The sequence below is a fragment of the Berghia stephanieae genome, chromosome 13 (genome assembly GCF_034508935.2).
Source record: "Berghia stephanieae isolate SIO BIC M18660-M18661 chromosome 13, UCSD_Bste_1.3, whole genome shotgun sequence".
In the NCBI taxonomy this organism is placed as follows: domain Eukaryota; kingdom Metazoa; phylum Mollusca; class Gastropoda; order Nudibranchia; family Aeolidiidae; genus Berghia; species Berghia stephanieae.
The window spans coordinates 3,026,908-3,050,407 of NC_088372.1; the positions used below are offsets into that span (position 1 = coordinate 3,026,908).

The following is a 23,500-nucleotide window of genomic DNA, read 5'->3' on the forward strand; positions in this document are numbered from 1 at the left end:
AGCCACGGAACACGGTGGTGTTGGAGGCTCAGCAATGCTGACTTGTTTTACATCAACTAGACCGGTCAGTCGGTCATTTAGTTAGTGGTCAGTCAATGCCCTGTCTGCCCTCCCTACGAGCTAGGGCGGGTTTGATTAATGGATTATGATAGTGTTACAAGGCCAGAGTTTTGGTGGATGGAATGATTCAACGTTTTAATCGAGAACAGACCGTTCAGCGTCGGAATAAATGGATGACTGAATGAACTAATAATTAAATAAATGAATAAAATAAATAAATTAATTAATTAATTAAGTGAGCGCTCTACAAGGGTTCACATGCGTAGACCACTTCTCCATTCATTTTAAACAGTCAGAGTCGCCTTTTAGGTGCCCTATTACAGGATCCGTCACTCCGTCAGCTCTGAGTTTAAAACACACACACACACAAACACACACACACACACACACAAAACACACACACAAACAAACACACACACACACACACACACACACACAAACAACAACAAATGTAACAAATAAAAGATTTAAAAACACATACCCAAGGACACACTACCACAGGATGATTACGATGATGATGATGGCGATGATGATGATGGTGATGATGATGATGATGATGATGATGATGATGATGATGATGATGATGATGATGATGATGATGATGATGATGATGATGATGATGATGGCGATGATGATGATGATGATGATGATGATGATGATGATGATGATGATGATGATGATGATGATGATGATGATGATGATGATGATGGCGATGATGATGATGATGATGATGATGATGATGATGATGATGATGATGGCGATGATGATGATCATGATGAGGAGGAGGACGACGACGATGGCAATGAACACGACGACAACAGTAACAACAATAATAACATTAACATAACAATAACAACCACAAATAATATAATTAATTATTAAATAAATCCCAACTTTCTCTTTCAAACTGCTAGTTCAAGGAAACTGCCTTGACATTCCTAACTAAGCTTTAATAAGGATAATCCACGGAGATGGCGAGCAGCGACCATACGACGTCGACATGTCTGTATCGTTTTGGTCTCAAATCAGACTTAACCCTCTCCTTACCAACCATTTTCAAGATTGTCCCCATTTGTCTCAAATCAGACTTAACCCTCTCCTTACCAACCATTTTCAAGTTTGTCCCCATTTGTCTCAAATCAGACTTAACCCTCTCCTTACCAACCATTTTCAAGATTGTCCCCATTTGTCTCAAATCAGACTTAACCCTCTCCTTACCAACCATTTCAAGATTGTCCCCATTTGTCTCAAATCAGACTTAACCCTCTCCTTACCAACCATTTTCAAGATTGTCCCCATTTGTCTCAAATCAGACTTAACCCTCTCCTTACCAGACATTTTCAAGTTTGTCCCCATTTGTCTCAAATCAGACTTAACCCTCTCCTTACCAACCATTTTCAAGATTGTCCCCATTTGTCTCAAATCAGACTTAACCCTCTCCTTACCAACCATTTTCAAGATTGTCCCCATTTGTCTCAAATCAGACTTAACCCTCTCCTTACCAGACATTTTCAAGATTGTCCCCATTTGTCTCAAATCAGACTTAACCCTCTCCTTACCAACCATTTTCAAGATTGTCCCCATTTGTCTCAAATCAGACTTAACCCTCTCCTTACCAACCATTTTCAAGATTGTCCCCATTTGTCTCAAATCAGACTTAACCCTCTCCTTACCAACCATTTTCAAGATTGTCCCCATTTGTCTCAAATCAGACTTAACCCTCTCCTTACCAACCATTTTCAAGATTGTCCCCATTTGTCTCAAATCAGACTTAACCCTCTCCTTACCAACCATTTTCAAGATTGTCCCAAAAACTGTAACTTCACACCCAACTAACTCAAAAAAAAAAAAAAAAGATTTTATAGGGAATGAGATTAGCGGAAGAGTAGCGGCCCTTGATTGGAAGCCATGAGCGGAAAAGTTATTAGAGAGAGAACGTCATGTTGGTTGTGCGGCATGAGACACTTCACTGAACACGAGGACGAGAGAGACGCATGCGCAAAACCATTTTGACGTTCTCTCTATAAGGTGACGTCCAATCAAGGGATGTTACTCTTCCGCTAATTTCATTCCCTATATCACTCAAACACAATAGTAGTAAAGTTTTGCCATACAGAATGTCTTTAACAAAACATGCTCTACAACACACTGTGTTCATTTTCTTTAAATTTTACGATGTGCAAAAGAAATTTTAATAAGAAAAATGTTGGTTGTATTGTAACGAATGTGACGATTTTCCTATAGATAGTATGCGCTTGGCTAAGACGCTTATAACATTGCCATCCGGAAGTATAACGGACCAACACACAAAACTATGTGTATCCATGAACGTTTATAGTCGGGTTAATACAGTTCAGTGAGCATTACTCATAGACGCGGATGGCAAAAACAATAACAAAGACCTGAGTGACGTCATCTTCGAACAATCTATAGTTGGTATGGAGAGGGTTAATCAAGTCATCAGAAAGTTTTTAAAAAAAACAAAAAAACAACTGAATATAAGCCTAAACCCCCGTCGTGCCAATTGCACATATCCAGCAATATATTGATGATTATTGATTCCGTAAACAACAAAAAAACAAGATCAACACCATCATCATAAACATCAACAACAGCAACATCGACAACAACAACGACAACAACAACCAGAACATCGACAACATCGACGACAACAACGACAACAACAACGACAACAACGTGTCAATCCGATATTCCGTATGACACATAGAAGAGTCTAGATTTCTTTTTTTTAAATTTTTTTTTTTTTTAACCACAATATTTTTTTATTATTATTATTTTTGTGTGTTGTTTTTTGGGGGGTTTTTTGTTGTTTGTTTTTGTTTTTTTTTTTCTTTCTTTTTTTTCTTGTTTTTTTTTTTTGGTTTGTTTGTTTGTTTGTTTGTTTGTTTGTTTGTTTGTTTGTTTGTTTGTTTGTTTGTTTGTTTATTTGTTTGTTTTTGTTGGTGGGCTGCTGCAGCTGTCTATATTGGAGGGCCATCTTCTTATTCTCTGGTCCCCCACTCTATCGTCTCCTGTCACGGTGTTAGCTATATCATAGCCACTGTCACGTAGAGTCTAATAGCTAGCTCGTCCTTATTCATATTCATATTCATAATAGTGTCGTGTCGTTTCAAACTGCTGGATGGAGGTGGTGGATGTAATGTATTCATAAGTAACATGCTGTGTCATTTCACGTCGACCCCCCCCCCCCCTCCTCCTCCTCCCCCCTCTGTGATTTACACAACGATACAACGATATAATATAATAATAGTGTAGAGATAAAGACATACCAAGCTATGACATAATAAAGGCCGGATTAAGTCTCCATTTTACATTGAGGCTATACGTGTTGGTTTCGTTTAGATAATAATAATAATATAATAATAATAATAATAATAATAATAATAATAATAATAATAATAATAATAATAATAATAATAATAATAATAATAATGATGATAATAATAATGATAATGATAATGATAATGATAATAATAATAATAATAATAATAATAATAATAATAATAATAATAATAATAATAATAATAATAATAATAATAATAATAATAATAATGGGGGGCGAAAGGACCCAGGTTGAGCCCCGCTTCAGGCACTTCCGTTTTTGTTTTCCTTGAGCAAGATTATTAACCCCCACTTTGCTCACTTGGACAACTTGGGTGATTCCTGTTGACATCAGAATACTTGTTTTAAAATTCCCTTTATTCATCCCCGATAGGGAATTTGTCTTTAGGGTAAATAATTACATGGGAAAATGGAATAACCAAGGTGTTAGCCGCAGTGCAGCGCCGCAAAATGAGCCGAGGCGAGGTGACTTGTAGTGTGGTGATTTATTCCAATACCTTTCAGATATGAATTCAATTAGAACCGACATATTAGTTCACCAATAATGCTCGGTTGCCGGAGGAAAAAAAAAACGAAAATGACTGAGGTGGAGGTAGGACTCGAACCCGGGACCTTCCAGGTCACAGTACAATGCCTTAACCACTCAGCCATCTCCCCCATCCCCCGTCCCCCGTTTCTCCTCTTTCTATAGACTCATCGACTACCCTTTGTTTTTATTGATGAAAATTCGGGTTTATTTGTGACCCCTCGCCTCCAAACGGTATTAAGTCGGGATGATTGAGATGCTGAAAATTAAATTTGTGGCCAGAAATATCAGAGTTAAGTTGAGTGTATAAACTTTATTGAGGAGAATGAATATCATATTTCAGGTTGCTAAACACCAGGAATTCATTTTTTTTTTACCAGTTCAGCTTTAATTTGACTTTTTAGCATCTGGTTCATCCCGACATAATAACGTTTTGAGACGTTGGGTCACATTTATCTGTGGAACAGAGGAGAGTTAGCCCCCTTAATTTATACCTATATCCTAGTCGTTATCCCGGCCCCGAGCCAATCAAACAGCAATTAGTGGCGCCCTATGCCATAGAAACGAACTTCAACAAGGGGTAGTCGAGCATCTTCGATGACTCTTGAAGTAGAGTGGATGCTTTCCTTAACATCTCTTTAACTGGTTCGTGGAGACTTCGTGGGATGAGACGACGGTGGTGTTGTATGGTTGGATGGATGGGTGGGTGGATAGATGGATGGATGGGTGGATGGATGGATGGATGGATGGATGGATGGATGGATGGATGGATGGGTGGGTGGGTGGATAGATGGGTGGATGGATGGGTGGGTGGGTGGATAGATGGATGGATGGATGGGTGGATGGATGGATGGATGGGTGGATGGATGGGTGGGTGGGTGGATAGATGGATGGATGGATGGGTGGATGGATGGGTGGGTGGGTGGATAGATGGATGGATGGATGGGTGGATGGATGGGTGGATGGATGGATAGATGGATGGATGGATGGGTGGATGGATGGATGGGTGGATGGGTGGATGGGTGGATGGATGGATGGGTGGATGGATGGATGGATGGATGGGTGGATGGATGGATGGATGGATTTTTGGATGGATGGATTTTTGGATGGATGGATGGATGGGTGGATGGATGGATGGATGGATGGATGGATGGATGGATGGATGGATGGATGGATGGATGGATGGATGTGGTGGATGGATGGATGGATAGGTGGATGGATGGATGGATGATGGATGATGGATGGATGGGTGGGGATGGATGATGGGTGGATTGGATGGTGGATGGGCGGATGGGTGGATGGATGGATGGATGGATGGATGGAGGGATGTATTAGCAGGTTGTTCCTTCATCCTGAGAATGATGATTTATAACATTATAGTCCTGTATTCAAATCACTGTTGTTAAACTATCAACAACAACAAAAGTACGTACGGCTAAATGTTATGTATGGTCCACATTCCTATATGTGATCTTTCGCCTCAAAACGGTATTAAGTCGGGATGATTAAGATGCTGAAAATTGAATTTGTAGCCAGAAATATCAGACTTGTGTTGAGTTTGTATGTTTTATTGAGGAGAATGAATATGATATTTTAGAGTGCTGAATACCAATGATTCATATTTTTTCACCAGTTTAACTATAATTTGACTTTTTATCATCAGGATCATCCCGACGTAACACCGCTTTGAGTCGTCTGGTCACATATGCATGTGAAACATGGACCATAACGAAGGAGAAAAATCGATACCGAAGAATTCTGAGAGTACCATGGACCAGAAAGAAATCAAACACACATTCCTGTTCTCATTGATGCAGGCCAAAGGTCCAGAAAACTGTTGGCAGAAGTTAAAATTATGAGAAAACTGACTTATTATGGACACATTCGGAGACACAACATTATCCAAAAATCAGTGCTAGAAGGAAAAGTAGCTGACACAAGGAAGTCCTGGATAGGAAATGTGGAGGCAACAACTGGCAAAAAAGATAATCGACTGCTCTGTAATGGCCTTTGAGTGTGAAGAATGGCGTTCCATGACAGTCAACCTCTGTAGGGAGACGGAACTCCGGTAAGGTAAGGTGTTCAAATCCAGATTGGCATATGAGTACTTTTCTTATCTTATGTCTTATGACTCCGTAGTTATTTAAAGCGTGCGGCTATGTGGTCTAGTGGTAGGACACTCGCTTTCGGATCTGAAGGTCCTGGGTTTGAGCCTCGCTCAGCGCATAGTTGAGTAATTGAAAAAGACTCTCTACTCACATTCTCTCACCGTACTCATGTGTAATATGAGTACCTGGCCTGAATATAGCTTCTAAGGGGCTAAACTATAATTTTCAACAAGATTTATTGAGTCAACGAGACCTGTAGTATTTCTACGAAATTTTCGCAGGACTAGGCAGGCGTGTCATATTAAAAGGACTTCATCCTATCTAGATATTGATATCATCATATAATATGTAAATGGATATTCGTCTGTGAGTGATGATGCTGGAAGGATTTCAAATAGAAAAGATTAATGGAGTCTACAAATGATAGAAACAGGACTAATTATTCAAAGATGGAAAATTGATGCATTTTTGACGCGAACAGACCTGTCTAGTACTAAGAAAATTGGCTCCAAATTCAGAGCTTCATGAGAATGTTGAGCCAAAGATGGTAAATTGATGCATTTCTGACATAAACATGCCTGCCAAGCACTACGAAAAATTCGTATAATTACGAAATTCTAGTTCCAATTTCCGAGGTTAATGAGCATGTTGAGCAAAAGATGGTAAATTGATGCATTTTTGACATAAACATGCCTGCCAAGCACTACGAAAAATTCGTATAATTACGAAACTTTTAGCTCCAATATCAGAGATTCATGAGCATCTCTAAGAGTCATGAAAACGTATTGAAAATGAAAGTTGATGACAGAGTGCATGATTCTAAGGATTTTGAAGTGTTATTTTAACCCTCTTGAGAGTAAGCTGTTGATCTATAAAGTTATCTGTAGCAACTTCTATTTTTATCTTCTGAAAACTACGAATTGTTCAATGTTGAACAACTTGGCAGGTCTGTATGAGCACAAACTTGACTCTGTCAAAACAACAACACGTGACCCTTCGCCTCAAAACGGTATTAAGTCGGGTTGGTTAAGATGTTCAAAATTGAATTTATAGCCAGAAATATCAGACCTGTGTTGAGTTTGTATGTTTTATTGAGGAGAATGGATAGCATATTTAGGGTGCTAATGCCAACAATTTATATTTATGACCAGTTTAACATTAAATTCGGCTTTTAAGCATATGGTTCGTTCCGACATAATACCGTTTTGACACGTTGGGTCACAAATTGTTGATCTATAAAGTTATCTGTAGCAACTTCTATTTTTATCTTCTTAAAACTACGAATTGTTCAATGTCCAACAACTTGGCAGGTTTGCATGAGCACAACCTTGACTCTGTCAAAACAACATAATGACGAATTGGGAAACAGGTACTCCGTCGTGCTCTGGAAAAACTCATATTTTAAAATTTGGCCAGAAAACTCGTCCTTCAAATATCGATCGATCTAAATGACTCATCTTGGCAAAAACTCTCAAACCTGAGACTTCGCGAAGGAAGTCCCGGGTTTGAGATCTTTTTTTTTTCTATGATGTCTCTGTTCTCTGTCCGAAGAAAGAAAATAGTACTAAATATCGCCTAGCAGGCGTCATGCCTCGTTCTACATGTTACGTGTTGCTGTTGGTCATGTCAGGGACCCTTTGTAAAGCGCTTTGAGCACGTTTAGTGGATATTGCGCTCAAGTGTTTGTGTGTCTTTTAAGTACTCACAAGTCATTGACCTTCGGAAATATATTATTTAATCATTAATTATAACTAACCAGTTTAACTGCCATAATCTGCGAACAAAAAAAAAAAAAAAACAACAACAACAACAAACACGTATTCAAAAATTTGGCCAGAAAACTCGTCCATCGAATAGGTATCTAACGATTTAAACGGCCCTCATAAGGTTAAACAAAAAAAAAACTCCCAAACCTGGGATTTCCTTGTAGCTACACCACGCATTGTCCTCGATTTAAGTCTTTGTCTAGATGAGGGGTCACACATTTAAATCGATCGAAATTTGAAGGATGAGTTTTCTGGCCAAAATGTTATAAATACGTGACTTTCCAGAGTACGACCTTTAAATCTCTCCTTACCAGCCATTTTCAGGATTTTCCCCAAAACTTCACACGCAACTAACACAAAAGTATATTTTTTTCAAGAGTACGACGTTTAACTGGTAAACTAGAAATGATATCTTATATATTAAAATATGTGACCCTTCGCCTCAAAACGGTATTAAGTCGGGTTGGTAAAGATGTTGAAAATTGAATTCATAGCCAGAAATATGTGTTGGGTTTATACGATTTATTGAGGTGAATGGATACCATATTTTAGGGTGCTAATGCCAACAATTTATATTTTTGACCAGTTTAACATTTAATTCGGCTTTAAAGTATCTGGTTCGTTCGGACATAATACCGTTTTGAGACGATGGGTCACATATATATCGATCGAAATTTGAAGGACGAGTTTTCTGGCCAAAATGTTTTAAATACGTGACTTTCCAGAGTACGACGTTTAACTCACTCAACCCTAACACCGACTATATCCGTAGTTTACCCGGGGTTACTTTTACCCCATGCCTATTTATTACATTTTTTATGAGACAAAATTATAGGTGTAGTATCAAAGCTAATTTTTTTAGTTTTTACATGTTAATGATAGTTGAATAAAACCATATACAATACATGCTCATTTTTAATACATCTTTTCCAATTTTGAAAAGTAGCAAAAATCTCTAGGATTGAGTGAGTTAAACTAGAAATTATATCCCATAATATATCAAAATATCAGTGACAAACCCTCCAGTCTAGACAAATGGACATAAACATTTAATTTATTGACCGACATCAATCACAAAGACAGATACTCATTTTACTTGCAAATTTCACATAGACAAGTCGCTTATACGAGTATCTATGTGTCTAATTTGTGTTGTATATTATACGGTTGGACTAGACAGACAGGGAATATGATGGATTAAATACCAAATAAATTTTGGCAATACTGAAATAATATAGAATTTGGTCTGGAAACAGCTTAGCTTTCATCTACAACTCTGATAGCAAAAATTATAAATAAATAGATATAGAAATGTTTTCTAGTTTCTATTTGTTGTTGTTGTTGTTGTTGTTGTTGTTGTTGTTGTTGACGTTGTTGTTGTTGTTGTTGTTGTTGTTGTTGTTGTTGTTGACGTTGTTGTTGTTGCCGTTGTGTGTTTGCTTGTTTGTTTGTTTGTCTATATGTATAGTTTTGTTTTGTGTGTGTGTGTGTGTTTGTGTGTGTATATATATATATATATATATGTGTGTGTGTGTGTGTGTGTGTGTGTGTGTGTGTTTGCCAGACGTATCGGACTGATGCGATATTTGAAAACCGGGTTAATCTCGATACCTCGATACGCGACACACCCATTCATTTTATTTCCACACACAACAAGCCAATCATCATAATATGTGACCCCTCGTCTCAAAACGGTATTAAGTCCGGATGATTGAGATGCTGAAAATTACATTTGTGGCCAGAAATATCAGACTTAAGTTGAGTTTATAAACTTTATTGAGGAGAATGAATATCATATTTCAGGTTGCTAAACACCAGTAATTCATATTTTTTGACCAGTTCAGCTTTAATTTGACTGTTTAGAATCTGGTTCATCCCGACATAATACCGTTTTGAGACGTTGGGTCACATATTATTATCAAATCTAACTCTAACCAAACATAAATTTGGTTTTATCTCCAGAAGAAGAAACTCCTTTGACGAGAGTGTGAGGTCAAGAGGGGTCGTCGGAGTGTTCAGACAAGACAGTAGTAGTAGTAGGAGGAGGAGGGGGGGACAAACAAACCCCACTCCAAACGTAGAAAGATTAAAATGGTTCGATACACAGTGGATTGAGTGAGGATGCTTGTCAGATAACAAGAATTATGAATGTATTGCTTTGGCCATTCAACTCGACAAACACATCGAGTATCTAAATAAACACGCTTTTGAATGAAAATGTGTGACCCATCGTCTCAAAACGGTGTTATGTCGGAACGAAACCGATGCTAAAAAGCCGAAGTTAATGTTAAAACTGGTTCAAAAATATAAATTGTCAGCATTCGCGCCCTAAAATTAATATGGTATCCATTCTCCTCAATAAATCGTACAAACTCAACACAAGTCTGATATTTCTGGCTATAAATTCAACTTTCAACATCTTTACCAAACCGACTTAATACCGTTTTGAGGCGAAGGGTCACATATTTTAGGGTGCCATGCTAATGCCAACAATTCATATTTTTGACCAGTTTTAACATTAACTTCGGCTTTTTAGTAGCATCTGGTTCGTTCCGACATAACACCGTTTTGAGACGATGGGTCACATTTTAGCATCATCAGTATATAACATAAGCAGAGATAAAAACATGTCTCTTCGCTAGCTCGATTCACGTCGGTAAAACACCTACTATCTATGTGGTTGGCGGATGCCCTTAATGAAGAGTATTGTGTTTGAACATGATTGGGTTCATTCAAAAGACGAAGAGAGAACGAAGAAACGAAACGACAGCTATGAATGGAAACAATTGAATGAATGTAATTAATTAATGGAAGTGGAAGATGGATGAATGAATAAATGAAAGAATGAATAAAGGAAAGAATGAATAAATGAATGAATGAATGATGAATGAATGAATGAATGAATGAATGAATGAATGAATGAATGAATGAATGAATGAATGAATGAATGAATGAATGAATGAATGAATGAATGCATGCATGAATGAATGAATGAATGAATGAATGAATGAATGAATGAATGAATGAATGAATGAATGAATGAATGAATGAATGAACGAACGAACGAATGAATGAATGAATGAATGAATGAATGAACGGATAAACGAATGAACGGACAAACGAATGAACGGACAAACCAATGAAGGGACAAACAAAAGAACGGATACACGAGTGAACAGCACAACGAGAAGCAATATAAAAAGTAAGCCAACGTCTTATATTCTTACAAAAGTAAAAAGTCTTTTCAGTTTCAGCGGGCATGCCTTGAAAACAAAACAAAAACAAAAACAAAAACAAAAACAAACAAACAGAGATCTGAGAGGATAGATAGGTCATGCAACACCCAAGCCTTTATCATGAAGAGACAAAACCAAACCATGGGAATACTTTATTAAGAAAGACGAAAAGAAATACAGAGAATAAAGAGAGAAAGAAAGAGAGAGAGAGAGAGAGAGAGAGAGAGAGAGAGAGAGAGAAAGAGAAAGAGAGAAAGAGAGAGAGAGAGAGAGAGAGAAAGAGAGAAAGAGAGAGAAGGAAATAGGAGAGAGAGAGAGAGAGAGGTGGAGAGAGAGAGAAAGAAAGAGAGAGAGAGAGAGAGAGATAGAAAAAGAGAAAGAGAGAGAAAGAGAGAGATATATAGAGAGAGAAAGAGAGAGATATATAGAGAGAGAAAGAGAGAGATAAATAGAGAGAGAGGGGGATAAATATAGAAAGAGGGGAGAGAGAGAGAGAGAGAGAGAGAGAGAGAGAGAGAGAGAGAGAGAGAGAGAGAGAGAGAGAGAGAGAAAGACTGTCGACGAATGACTGGGGCCAAAAGACGTGGCATGACAAAGACCACCCACATGCCGTATCAAACTAATAACAATAGTAGGAATGATAATAATATTCTATTATATGCATACAAACGTACATACATTACATACATACATAGGCTTAAGGCGTGTTCATTATTCACTGTGACAGAAATACGACTGGTTTGTAGATAGTATGCAGTTGACGTCACTCAGGTCTTTGATATTGCTTTTTGCCCTCCGCGTTTATGAGCAATTCTCACTAAACTGTATGAACCAGACTAAAAACATTTAAGGTTACACATAGTTCTTTGTGTTGGTCCGTTATATTTCCGGATGGCAATGTTGTGAGCTTCTTAGCCAAGCGCATACTATCTATATCTACCAACGTCATCGGGGGCAGCGTGGCTCAGCGTTAATGTCTTTCCTTCATACCCAAAAGGTACCGAGTTCGACTACCTGACCTGCCTCGTTGTAGTGTGGCCTTGAGCAAGTCACCATCGCTCTGCCTAGCTCGCTTTGCGACGCTGCACTGCGGCTAACGCCTGGGTTATTCAAGTCTTGAATGGGATAATCTCTCTCTCTCTCTCTCTCTCTCTCTCTCTCTCTCTCTCTCTCTCTCTCTCTCTCTCTCTCTCTCTCTCTATTTTTAATATACCATTCTCAGCTATTCAACTAATTATAAATAGCGAAGAGCAAAGTTTGAGCAATAGATAAAAAATATTAAAAAGAATCGCAAATGTGACCCCTCGTCTCAAAACGGTATTAAGTCGGGATGATTGAGATGCTCAAAATTAAATTTGTGGCCAGAAATATCAGACTCAAGTTGAGTTCATAAACTTTATTGAGGAGAATGAATATCATATTTCACGTTGCTAAACACCAGGAATTCATTTTTTTTGACAAGTTTAGCTTTAATTTGACTTTTTAGCATCTGGTTCATCCCAACATAATACCGTTTTGAGACGTTTGGTCACATATAATTGCTTTATCTCCCTACAATGACTGAAGACGTTTTTAACACTTCAGCTTAGTGCAGACAGATAGATAAAATAAAAATCAACATCAAACGCGATAAATGAACAAATGATTTCAAACCAGCGTACAGACAGACAGACAGACCCTGCTGGCTATCACGAGAAAACGTATTGAACAGCAATGATGATGGCTTAGAGTACTTAACCTTCCTCTCCTTACCAACTACAGGAAAATCGTCACACACACACACACACACACACACAATATATATATATATATATATATATATATATATATATATATATATATATATATATATATATATATATATATATATAAAATATATACAAAACCAAGCAATCTCATTCCAAAACAAAGACAGAGAGTGAGTTGGACAGACAGATATTAGGGGAAAGAAGACACAGTAAGTGCATCCCTGCCCTGAGAGCAAGGTTTAAACAATAACAATAGGTAAAAAAAAAAAAAGAATAGCAAATACTTGCTTTATCTCCCTACAGTGCTGCCGTTATTTTTTAAAACACAGTAAATGCAATGTTAACCAAAGAGCACATACTGTGTTCTTTAATAAAACGGCAGAAGTGACTGAAGAAGTTTTTAACACTTCAGCTTAGTGCAGACAGACAGATAGATAGAATAAAAATCAACATCAAACGCGATACATGAACAAAAGATTTCAAACCAGCGTACAGACAGACAGACAGACAGACCCTGCTGGCTATCAAGAGAAAACGTATTGAACAGCAATGATGATGGCTTAGGACTTAACCTTCCTCTCCTTACCAACTACAGGAAAATCGTCACATTTATGTGACCCATCGTCTCAAAACGGTACTATGTCGGAACATAGCAATCTACAGATAGCATTGTGTCGGAACGAACCAGATGCTAAAAACCCGAAGTTAATGTTAAAACTGGTCAAAAATAGAAATCAAAGTACATAGATATCTTTTTTTTTTGTGTGTGTGTGTGTGTTTAGCTTCACCAGCTTTAGTATAAAACAAAGATTTTTCATACTTTTTATTTTGATGTGCAAAGCAAATCTGATTAAGAAAAATTATGTTCCTTGTATCGTAACAAATGTGACCCTTCGCCTCAAAACGGTATTAAGTCGGGTTGGTAAAGATGTGAAAATCAGCCTTCTCCCTTCCTCCCTCCTCCCTCCCCCAGCAAGGGCCTAAGCAAATACGAATTGTCTCATTCCGAGACAAATACAGAAATAGTGAAACAAACATGGACGACAACAGCCCTTTTCTGTCGAATTTTCAGATCACAACATTTGTGATCCTTCGCCTCAAAACGGTATTGAGTCGGGTTGGTAAAGATGTTGAAAATTGAATTTATAGCCAGAAATATCAGTTTATACGATTTATTGAGGATAATGGATACCATATTTTAGGGTGCCATGTTAATGCCAACAATTAATATTTTTGATCAGTTTAACACAATTAAATTCGGCTTTTTTAAAGCATCTTGTTCGTTCCCACATTATACCGTTTTGAGAGGATGGGTCACAAATAAATAAGCCGCTCGCCGCCCTGCCCTACGATCGATGTGACCCATCCTCAGCTTTATCACTCGTGTATTTATTTATAATCTGATCGCCACAACGATAAATAAAATGAGTAAATTGTAATATTATTGAACTTTCTCGGCCGCCCCCCCTCTTCCGATTTCCGCTCGTAACATCTGATAGCGGCCGTAGATAGGGCTAGGGACAGGGCTAGGGCAAGGGCCACCACGCGGACATCACGGCAAGTAATTGCATTGATCGGGACGGGAAACGGGAAGCGGTTATTGCCGAGGTGGCGAAATTGTAATGATGATGATGAAGTGGATGTTAATTAGAGGGGTTTAATAATTATATCGTCGTTATTATCTTGTTGTGGAGTTAGTTGATGAGATTGAGATGATGTCGATAGCTATCATGATTATGATGATGATGATGATGATGATGATGATAACGATGATGGTGGCGATAACCGGCGTTGCATCGTGATGGTAATGATAAATATTAATGTTAATAAGGGATGAGATCCCAGATTGTGTCTTGTTGAATATAGTAGAACCTCGTTAAACCGCTATTTGTTCACGGTTGTAAAAGTTCCGTTATAACGGTATATATGCATACACACACATAATGGTATATATGCATACACACACATAACGGTATATATGCATACACACATAACGGTATATATGCATACACACACATAACGGTATATATGCATACACACACATAACGGTATATATGCATACACACACATAACGGTATATATGCATACACACACATAACGGTATATATGCATACACACACATAACGGTATATATGCATACACACACATAACGGTATATATGCATACACACACATAACGGTATATATGCATACACACACACATAACGGTATATATGCATACACACACATAACGGTATATATGCATACACACACATAACGGTATATATGCATACACACACACATAACTGTATATATGCATACACACACATAACGGTATATAAGCATACACACACATAACGGTATATATGCATACACACACATAACGGTATATATGCATACACACACATAACGGTATATATGCATACACACACATAACGGTATATATGCATACACACACATAACGGTATATATGCATACACACACATAACGGTATATATGCATACACACACATAACGGTATATATGCATACACACACATAACGGTATATATGCATACACACACATAACGGTATATATGCATACACACACATAACGGTATATATGCATACACACACATAACGGTATATATGCATACACACACATAACGGTATATATGCATACACACACATAACGGTATATATGCATACACACACATAACGGTATATATGAATACACACACATAACGGTATATATGCATACACACACATAACGGTATATATGCATACACACACATAACGGTATATATGCATACACACACATAACGGTATATATGCATACACACACATAACGGTATATATGCATACACACACATAACGGTATATATGCATACACACACATAACGGTATATATGCATACACACACATAACGGTATATATGCATACACACACATAACGGTATATATGCATACACACACATAACGGTATATATGCATACACACACATAACGTTATAACGTAACCTTTACAATAGTAATATATATATATATATATATATATATATATATATATATATATATATATATATATATATATATATATATATATATAAAGATACTCACATATTTTTGGTCGATACATAATATGTGTATTTCGATGATCTCCATGTCGTCAGTCAACATAATAACGGACATTATGCCGACTGACGACATGGAGATCATCGAAACATATGTATCGGCCAAAAAATATGTGAGTGACTTTATTTATATTTTATATTAGCTCTAACCAACATTATCGAGCACTCTCGTACCTACATGTACCCAACAACACTCATAAATATATTATATATAAATATATATATATATATATATATATATATATATATATATATATATATATATATATATATATATGATGTCGTGTAATTTTTATCGTGACTTTGAGTTGCCGGTATAGCGAATCGTATCATCATTAGGTAAGGCGGTCCTTCAGAGCCATTGGGCCCATGGATCTGGAGTTTATCCCGGTTTCTACAGCTTGCTACCCATCGGATACAACTGCTAGACTTATCGCAAAATACTTTCTACCAGATCTAAAAGACCCACCTACTCGCTGGCTACTGGGTGGACTTGACTCCACCCGGCCTCGATCTCGGTCCCCTTGCGTGTGAAGCAAGTGCTCTACCAACTGAGCTATCGAAACCCTCAGTTTCATCATTAGATTGATGCACACTCACACACACACACACACACATATATATATATATATATATATTATATATATATATATATATATATATATATATATATATATATATATATATATATATATATATATATATATATATATATAAGTATCAATCCACTATTAAGGTGACCACTGTGAAATGCACCAATTGGAGGACCAAGCATATGTCTTGTTCAAATTGATTAAACTGTTCAATCTTTGTTCAAATGAGTATAGTTTGATTCCCTACAATGATTTATGAACACAATTCTGATGCTTGATGATCACAATGGTATATAGAAAATTACTCGGTCCCCCTAATGTTTTACTAAGTGTTTCTGTAGCTTTAAGGAGACATTTGGTAAAAACATGTTTTTAGGGAGACCACATTAAAAAACCCTTTTAGGGAGCCCAGTATATGTTTATATATGTGTATACCTAAGAGTGCATTTTCAAGTGAGCTACCACCAAATTGTCTAAAATAAAGTAAGTCCTTAAGATTAAGAGCTTCATGGCCATAGTGTCGAAGCTTATCCCAGTCCCAGTGTGCGTAGAGTGAAGTGGCCGAGCAACGCATTTACTAACTCCTGGGAAGGTCCATCCCTCAGAAGGGGCGCTCAGGGAAATAACCTGGGACTCAAACACGGCAAAAAATATTCCCAGTTGCTCCGTGCGCCATTGTTTTTGCAGTCCCCGACCCCTTTAGAAACCTGACGACCCAGGTTAAGATCAGAGATAGAAGGGACCAGGCAGAGGAGTTTATTTGTTGTTGTTGTATACCACTGAATGGACTTGGTTTGTTTTGTTTTTAAGGGTTTTACGGCGCTTGCAACACATTAAGGTCATATCAGCGCCAGTAAAAAGGAAGAAAATGGGATAGTAAAAAGTTCTGGAACTACAATTAGAGCACCCAAGAAAAAGTAAGGCAAAGGGGATTTGTTTCAAATAGGAAACAGTAGATTCCAAGAGCCCACTATCAAAGTACTTAGTTTGAGATCACCTAAACGTCTCATTCAGACACAAGCACAGGTCCCAACAAAGAGGGATACACTCAAATGTTTACAAAGCATAAATAATATGTAAACAAAACAATAAAGAGCATAACAGACAGATGATTTACAAGGGAAAAATATAATCTCCCAAAACTCGAACTATACATTTGACTGTTTCCCTCCCAGCCAGGTCCTGGACAAAACCAAGTAATCCCATCCCGAGACAAAGACAGAAAACAAGTTGGAAAACAGACATAGGGGGATAGAAGACGCAACGAGTACGTCCCTGCCCATTATGGGAAGTCGGGAACCCCACCCAGTGAATGGAGTTGGATGGATAGGACAGCAGATCTGATGGACACAATGAACGGCTTCAATCAACATCTCATTCACTTTAACTTGCACAATGCTTGCTTTGGTTTCGTGGTAGACAGTTCGTCTGACGCCCGAGTTGCCAGGGTTCGAATCTATATTTGTGGCGATGCAGAGTCATTGTAAAAGTCTCATTTACAGTCTCACTTGTGTTAATTGGAGTACGTTACTGAATTGTAACAACGTTGTTCTGTTCGTGTCCATATAAATGTACTACCAGCTGCACGTTGAGCTCATTGTGGGTTTTATGATACATCAAGCTCGTGTAAAATTACATTTACATTTGACCGAAAAATGATACATAACGATAGAAGTCTACAAATCATATTGCAGGTTTATTTCAGTTCCAAAAGCCATCACAAACATTCATCCACTGTATCACATAAGTCTTTGGTCACCAAATAAAAGCATGAAGTTTGCTATGTGTACAGTGCAACATAAAAGGATAGAAACAGTTTTACTGATAAAACCCTCAAATGATAACAAACCAATATGTTGTTGCTGGTAAGTTGCTTAATTGCATTTGTTAAAAAGCATAAACTGTGAAGCAAAAGTGTTGAAAATCGTTTGAATAAAGTTTAATGCAAAAAAAATAATTCTTAAGCACTTTATGCCGTTCTAAGCTGTCGTTGCTGCATTTTTTTTCATTATTAATTATTATTATTCTGATTAAGGATGAGGGGATAAAGAAAGAATGAAATTAAATGCACAGAGGTGTCATTTCTTGACAGTCGCCTCTAAAGATTGCAACTCTTAAAATTATCATAAAAAGAATAGTGAAATTTTACATTAGGTATCTAGAAAATGCTGAACATAAAGCTACATTGGCCAATTAAGTTAGGGTTAGTAGAAAGACTTTTTATTCTGCCATATCTGATTCTTTCAGATAGTTCTACATAGCTGCCAACTTTTCAAAAATAAAATAAGGAACGCTCATTTGGCCCGGGATGAGGGACGATGTGTGCCGAAGCCCCCCCCCCCCCCCCCCCCCCCTTCATCGAATCGCAACATATAAAAGTCAGCCTTTTTAATTACTATTACTAACACTAACAAGTTTGAGATGACAGAGGCTAGTCCAAATGTTGCTCAATTATCGGGTTTAGTACCAGCACATTTGAATCGTTAAAATGACACTTTCCACAATGATTGTTGTTTTGTTTTTAAGGGTTTTACGGCGCTTGCAACACATTTAGGTTATATCAGCGCCAGTAAAAAGGAAGAAAATTGGATAGTAAAAAGTTCTAGAATTACAGTTGAAGCATCCAAGAGAAAGTAAGACATAGGGGAACTGGGAACAAATAGGGATCAGATGTAGATTCCAAGAGCGTATCTCCAATGTACTTAGTTTGAGATCACCTATAAGTCTTATCCGGACACAAGAACAAAATCCAACAAAGAGGAACACACTCAAATGCTTACATTATACATTAAAAAATAACAAATATAGTAATAATACATAACAGAGAGATGATTTACAAGGAAAAAAATATCATCTCCCAAAACAATAAATATGCATTTGACTGCTTCCCTCCCAGCTAGGACTCCGGCGAGGGCCAGGAAAAAAACAAGTAATCTCATTCCAAGACAAAGACTGAAAGCATGTTGGAAAACAGATATAAGGGGATAGAAGACACAGTGTGTACCTCCCTGCCCGCTATGGGAGCTTTCCACAATGAGATCAAAATTCAGAACGGACAATATAAAGAAAGAATTCAACTGCCTCAACTTTGATAAGGACCAATACACAAGAAGCACAATTGTAAAATAAATGAAATAACTTAAGATGGTTAGAAATGCATAACTACCAACCTGGTACATCACTTGAGAGGGCGTTTTGGGGTAAAAATTAGGTGAGTTCAGATAAAAAGTAGACGATTGCATATATGTTTTCTTTCATGCAACATAATGGTCTGTAAGTAGTATACTATAATAGTAGTTATAGTAAAATGCACCTCTAAATATTAGAGAATTCCTACTTCTTTACTTTGACAAGATAAACACACCTAAAAATGGAGTATACTTATTTTTCTTGAACCTAAACCGTTACAAAAGCTTGCTTGAAAAAAAAAAAATTAAAATCAGATGAAGATGTTTTTAAAGGATTAAATTTATATATTTCATAAATTAATAAAGGGAAATAATCATTGTCATCTTTAATCAATATAAGCAATTGATTTTCTTATTGAATACCTTCCAATCAAAAAGGTGGATTTAATTTTATTCTTAATTAAAATAATATTTGTAACAAATAGTGAAAGTATCAATACTGTCTTAGAATATTCAAAGTATATCGAGGCTAACATCCATATCCTATGCAAATCTCCAATACATTATGAAAGGTTTGAGTAAAATACAGGCGTCATATAAACGAATGGAACTTTTTTAATTGTTGAAAATCATTTATGATAGAGGCATAATTCAAATTAAAGAGCTACACAAATGGAGATTATGCTCTCACTGGACACCAATAATAATGATAATAATAATAACAACAATAGTAGTAGTAGTAATAGTAATAATAATGGATCAATAATAATAATTCATTAGGCTCACATGGCTTTTTTACCACAAATTAGTCAAAAATTACAAAATACGGATTTTGAACTAAAAATAAGCACTTACTGACTCAGGAAGTCAAATACGGAACAAATCCGTTTTTAACAGAACGGTTGACAGCTATGGTTCTACAAAGCATTTGTCTCTCAAGCTGAGCAAATGAATGTTCATATAATATAAAAAAGGATATTGCAATGATGAACAGATTGTACTATATAAAGATAAAACGTTTTTGTAAACCCCCAAAATATGTCAATAACACTATACAATACAATGAATGTAATACAAATCAAATTCATGATTGTCATTACACCGATTGAAACGCTCTTTCCCTTCTATATTTATTTCTTTCATTAAAAATCTTTGTCTTCACCAAACTAATTAGTGTACCTTCAGGGATTCCTTTTTGTGAAAATACCCTGTGGTGTTTTAAGAACAGAATAATTTCAGACTTTCTAGGTAATGATCCCCTTGAACCATGTGCTGAAACATCTTCGACAAAGTTTTTAAAATATGACTTGACTCTATCTGTATCCTCATCTGACCATGACATGTATCTCCGATTTTTGCTTGAATTCCTCTTGGGTTCAGTTTGTTTTGAAGAACACGTAAGCTGATTTGGCACTCCTGCTTCACCATCAAATATTTCTTCTTGATTTGCAGCTGTTACTATGGATGTTCCAAAATTTGCATTTGAGTCTCTATTCACTACAAAGTCATTTGTTTCAATGTTACAATTTCCTTCCCCAGTGACCGATGCTGAGTTATCAATTTGACCCAAAAAATGACCAACTTCTGTTATTTCTCGTATTGCAAGTGGACACTGATAAATGTTTTGATTGATTGATTCACTGTGTCCCATATGTCGATAGAAGACATCTCTCTCGTTTTGTGGGACATCAAGTAAGGCAAATAATGTCGAAGCTCGGTGCCTGAATTTATCAGCTATTAACAACTGGGGTTTCTCTAAATCCTTTACTAAGGAAGTGACATATTTGATGGCAATGTAACCACTTACATGATCTTTGGATATTCCTGTATTTGGAAAAAGAAATGGGTTGTCTGAAATATCAACAGCTTTACGCTCCTGTGCAAGTTTCCTTAAAGGCTGAATTGTGTCATTGGGTATCAACACAGGGACCAACATCTTGCTTCCCTTTCCAGACTGATAGGCCAGCTTATACTTCTCAAGTAACGCTTTTTCCAGAGGATCAGTGACATGTTGTACAAGCTGGGGATCAACCCATACACCTGAATCTGCATCATTCCAGTCTTTTAACAACATCCTTGCGGGTTCTCCGCCTCTCCTCGCATTAAACATTGTAAGCCTAGCTACGATGACATTGCGAAGCCTAACAAACATATGTGAATCAAATAATTGATAATCATCCTCACAAATACGGACCATCTCTTCAGTAATAAATTGCCGTAGCTTCTTTATATCATTCTCTAATGGCATCTCTTTGGGTTTTCTCAAATTTGTTCTCTTTGCTTCACATTGAACTCTGGCTGTAAAAAAAATACTATCCCAATTATAATCCAGGACAGCTTTGAACAAATCTATCTCTGCGGATTCTTCCATTTTGTTTTGCATTATATATTCCCCTTTTAAGAAATTAATTAACTTTTTCAATATAAATCCAATTGAAAGCTTCAAGCCTGCTTTCAATGTCCCATCCTCTTTCAAAGTCATTTCAGAAATGGTTTGCGATATTTCATTAAAGTTACAACGCTTCACCACGTCCTCTCCAGAGAAAGAAGGTTGATTTGTTCTCTTCCTAGTTTTTAAAATCAAATTTCCTAAGATGCGTAAATCACTCATTATAACTTTTCTCTCCTTCTTTGAACTTTTACTCCACAATTTTGTTCCTAACAATACTATAGCTTTGTCTGATCGACACAAATTTCCCACTTCATCATTCCGAAATTTGTCAAGAATATTCTCCTTTATTTCTTTACTTGCATTGGGAGCCACGGGATAAAATTTTACAACCCCAGTACACAGAGCATGCTCAGTACTACATTTCTTTTTGTGTTCATAAACCCTTCGTCCAGAGTAAAACCCCTTACAGCCAGCACACATAACAACTTCATGTGACCCTTGTGCTCTCTCACGCATAACTATTGAATTGTTTCTAGTGTTTGAATAAAAAATGCCCTTTTTCTTGAGATTCTCCATTGTTCTATCCCTTTCCTTTACAGGCTGTTTCATGGCCTCTGTAACTTCTGTCTCATCTTTGTGTTTCCTCATCAAATGCCTTGAGAGTTTTGTTTGCAACTGTCCACAGTATGGACAGGGTCTCCTTGGCTTTTTGTATTTCTCTGGAAAAAAAAAAGAAGAAAATAAAGCACATCATGCTATGAACTATGAAAATAAATCAATAGACAGATCGTATGCACATCAGCTACATGACAGCGATAGAGAGGAATAGCATTCCAAATATTTAAGGCCTGGACAAGTAACTGTCATAATTCCTTCTTGTTATATACTTTTCTACCATCTATTCCTTTGGAAGAGGTATGTTAGATTTGTGGAGACCTCTGCCACATAACAAATCCAGTGAAAAGACGCCATATTTTTGTTTTGAAATAGAAATAAATAGATCAATCCACCCACTTCACTGGTTCAGGGTTCCCTCTTCATTATAATCAAAATATGAACATAAATCGGAATAGTAACACATTGAAGTCTCATCTGAATACATAGATTGTCCTTTGTTGTTTCAGCGAAAAATCAGACAGAATGTCAAAAGAATTTTAGGTTTTTCCCCAACCACCCCTTGGAGGGATCAGTATCAGCGGAATGGTAAGCGTCATGTTTTTTACGTTGAGCAACAAAATTTACTCCAAATGCTTCACTCGACCCAGGCGGAAAAGCAATCAAGAATAGACCCAAGTCCTATCCAAAGACTAACATTTCATTTAAGTTTATTGTAGGCCCTTGGCCAATCGACAAAATTCAATTCACATAAATTATTTACAACAATCAGAAATTAATTATATCAATAATAGTAATAGAATGCAATGAAGGCAATATCATAATAATAATAATAATAATAATAATAATAATAATAATAATAATAATAATAATAATAA

The 23,500-nt window shown here is 36.8% G+C and overlaps 2 protein-coding genes across 2 annotated transcripts in view; both read right to left on the bottom strand.

Annotated features, from left to right (window-relative positions):
* Positions 1–23,500, bottom strand: part of LOC144958908 (low-density lipoprotein receptor-related protein 1-like) — a gene marked incomplete in the record, with an annotated part of 328,538 nt that overhangs the window by 266,265 nt on the left and 38,773 nt on the right.
* The window catches only part of LOC144958920 (uncharacterized), an 18,863-nt gene continuing 15,954 nt past the window's right edge, over positions 20,592–23,500 (bottom strand). Inside the window, exon 5 of the mRNA XM_078891217.1 lies at positions 20,592–22,726. Within this exon, the coding sequence (XP_078747343.1) occupies positions 20,712–22,726 (2,015 nt within the window). The 3' untranslated portion in view covers positions 20,592–20,711. The remainder of the gene's footprint in view (positions 22,727–23,500) is intronic.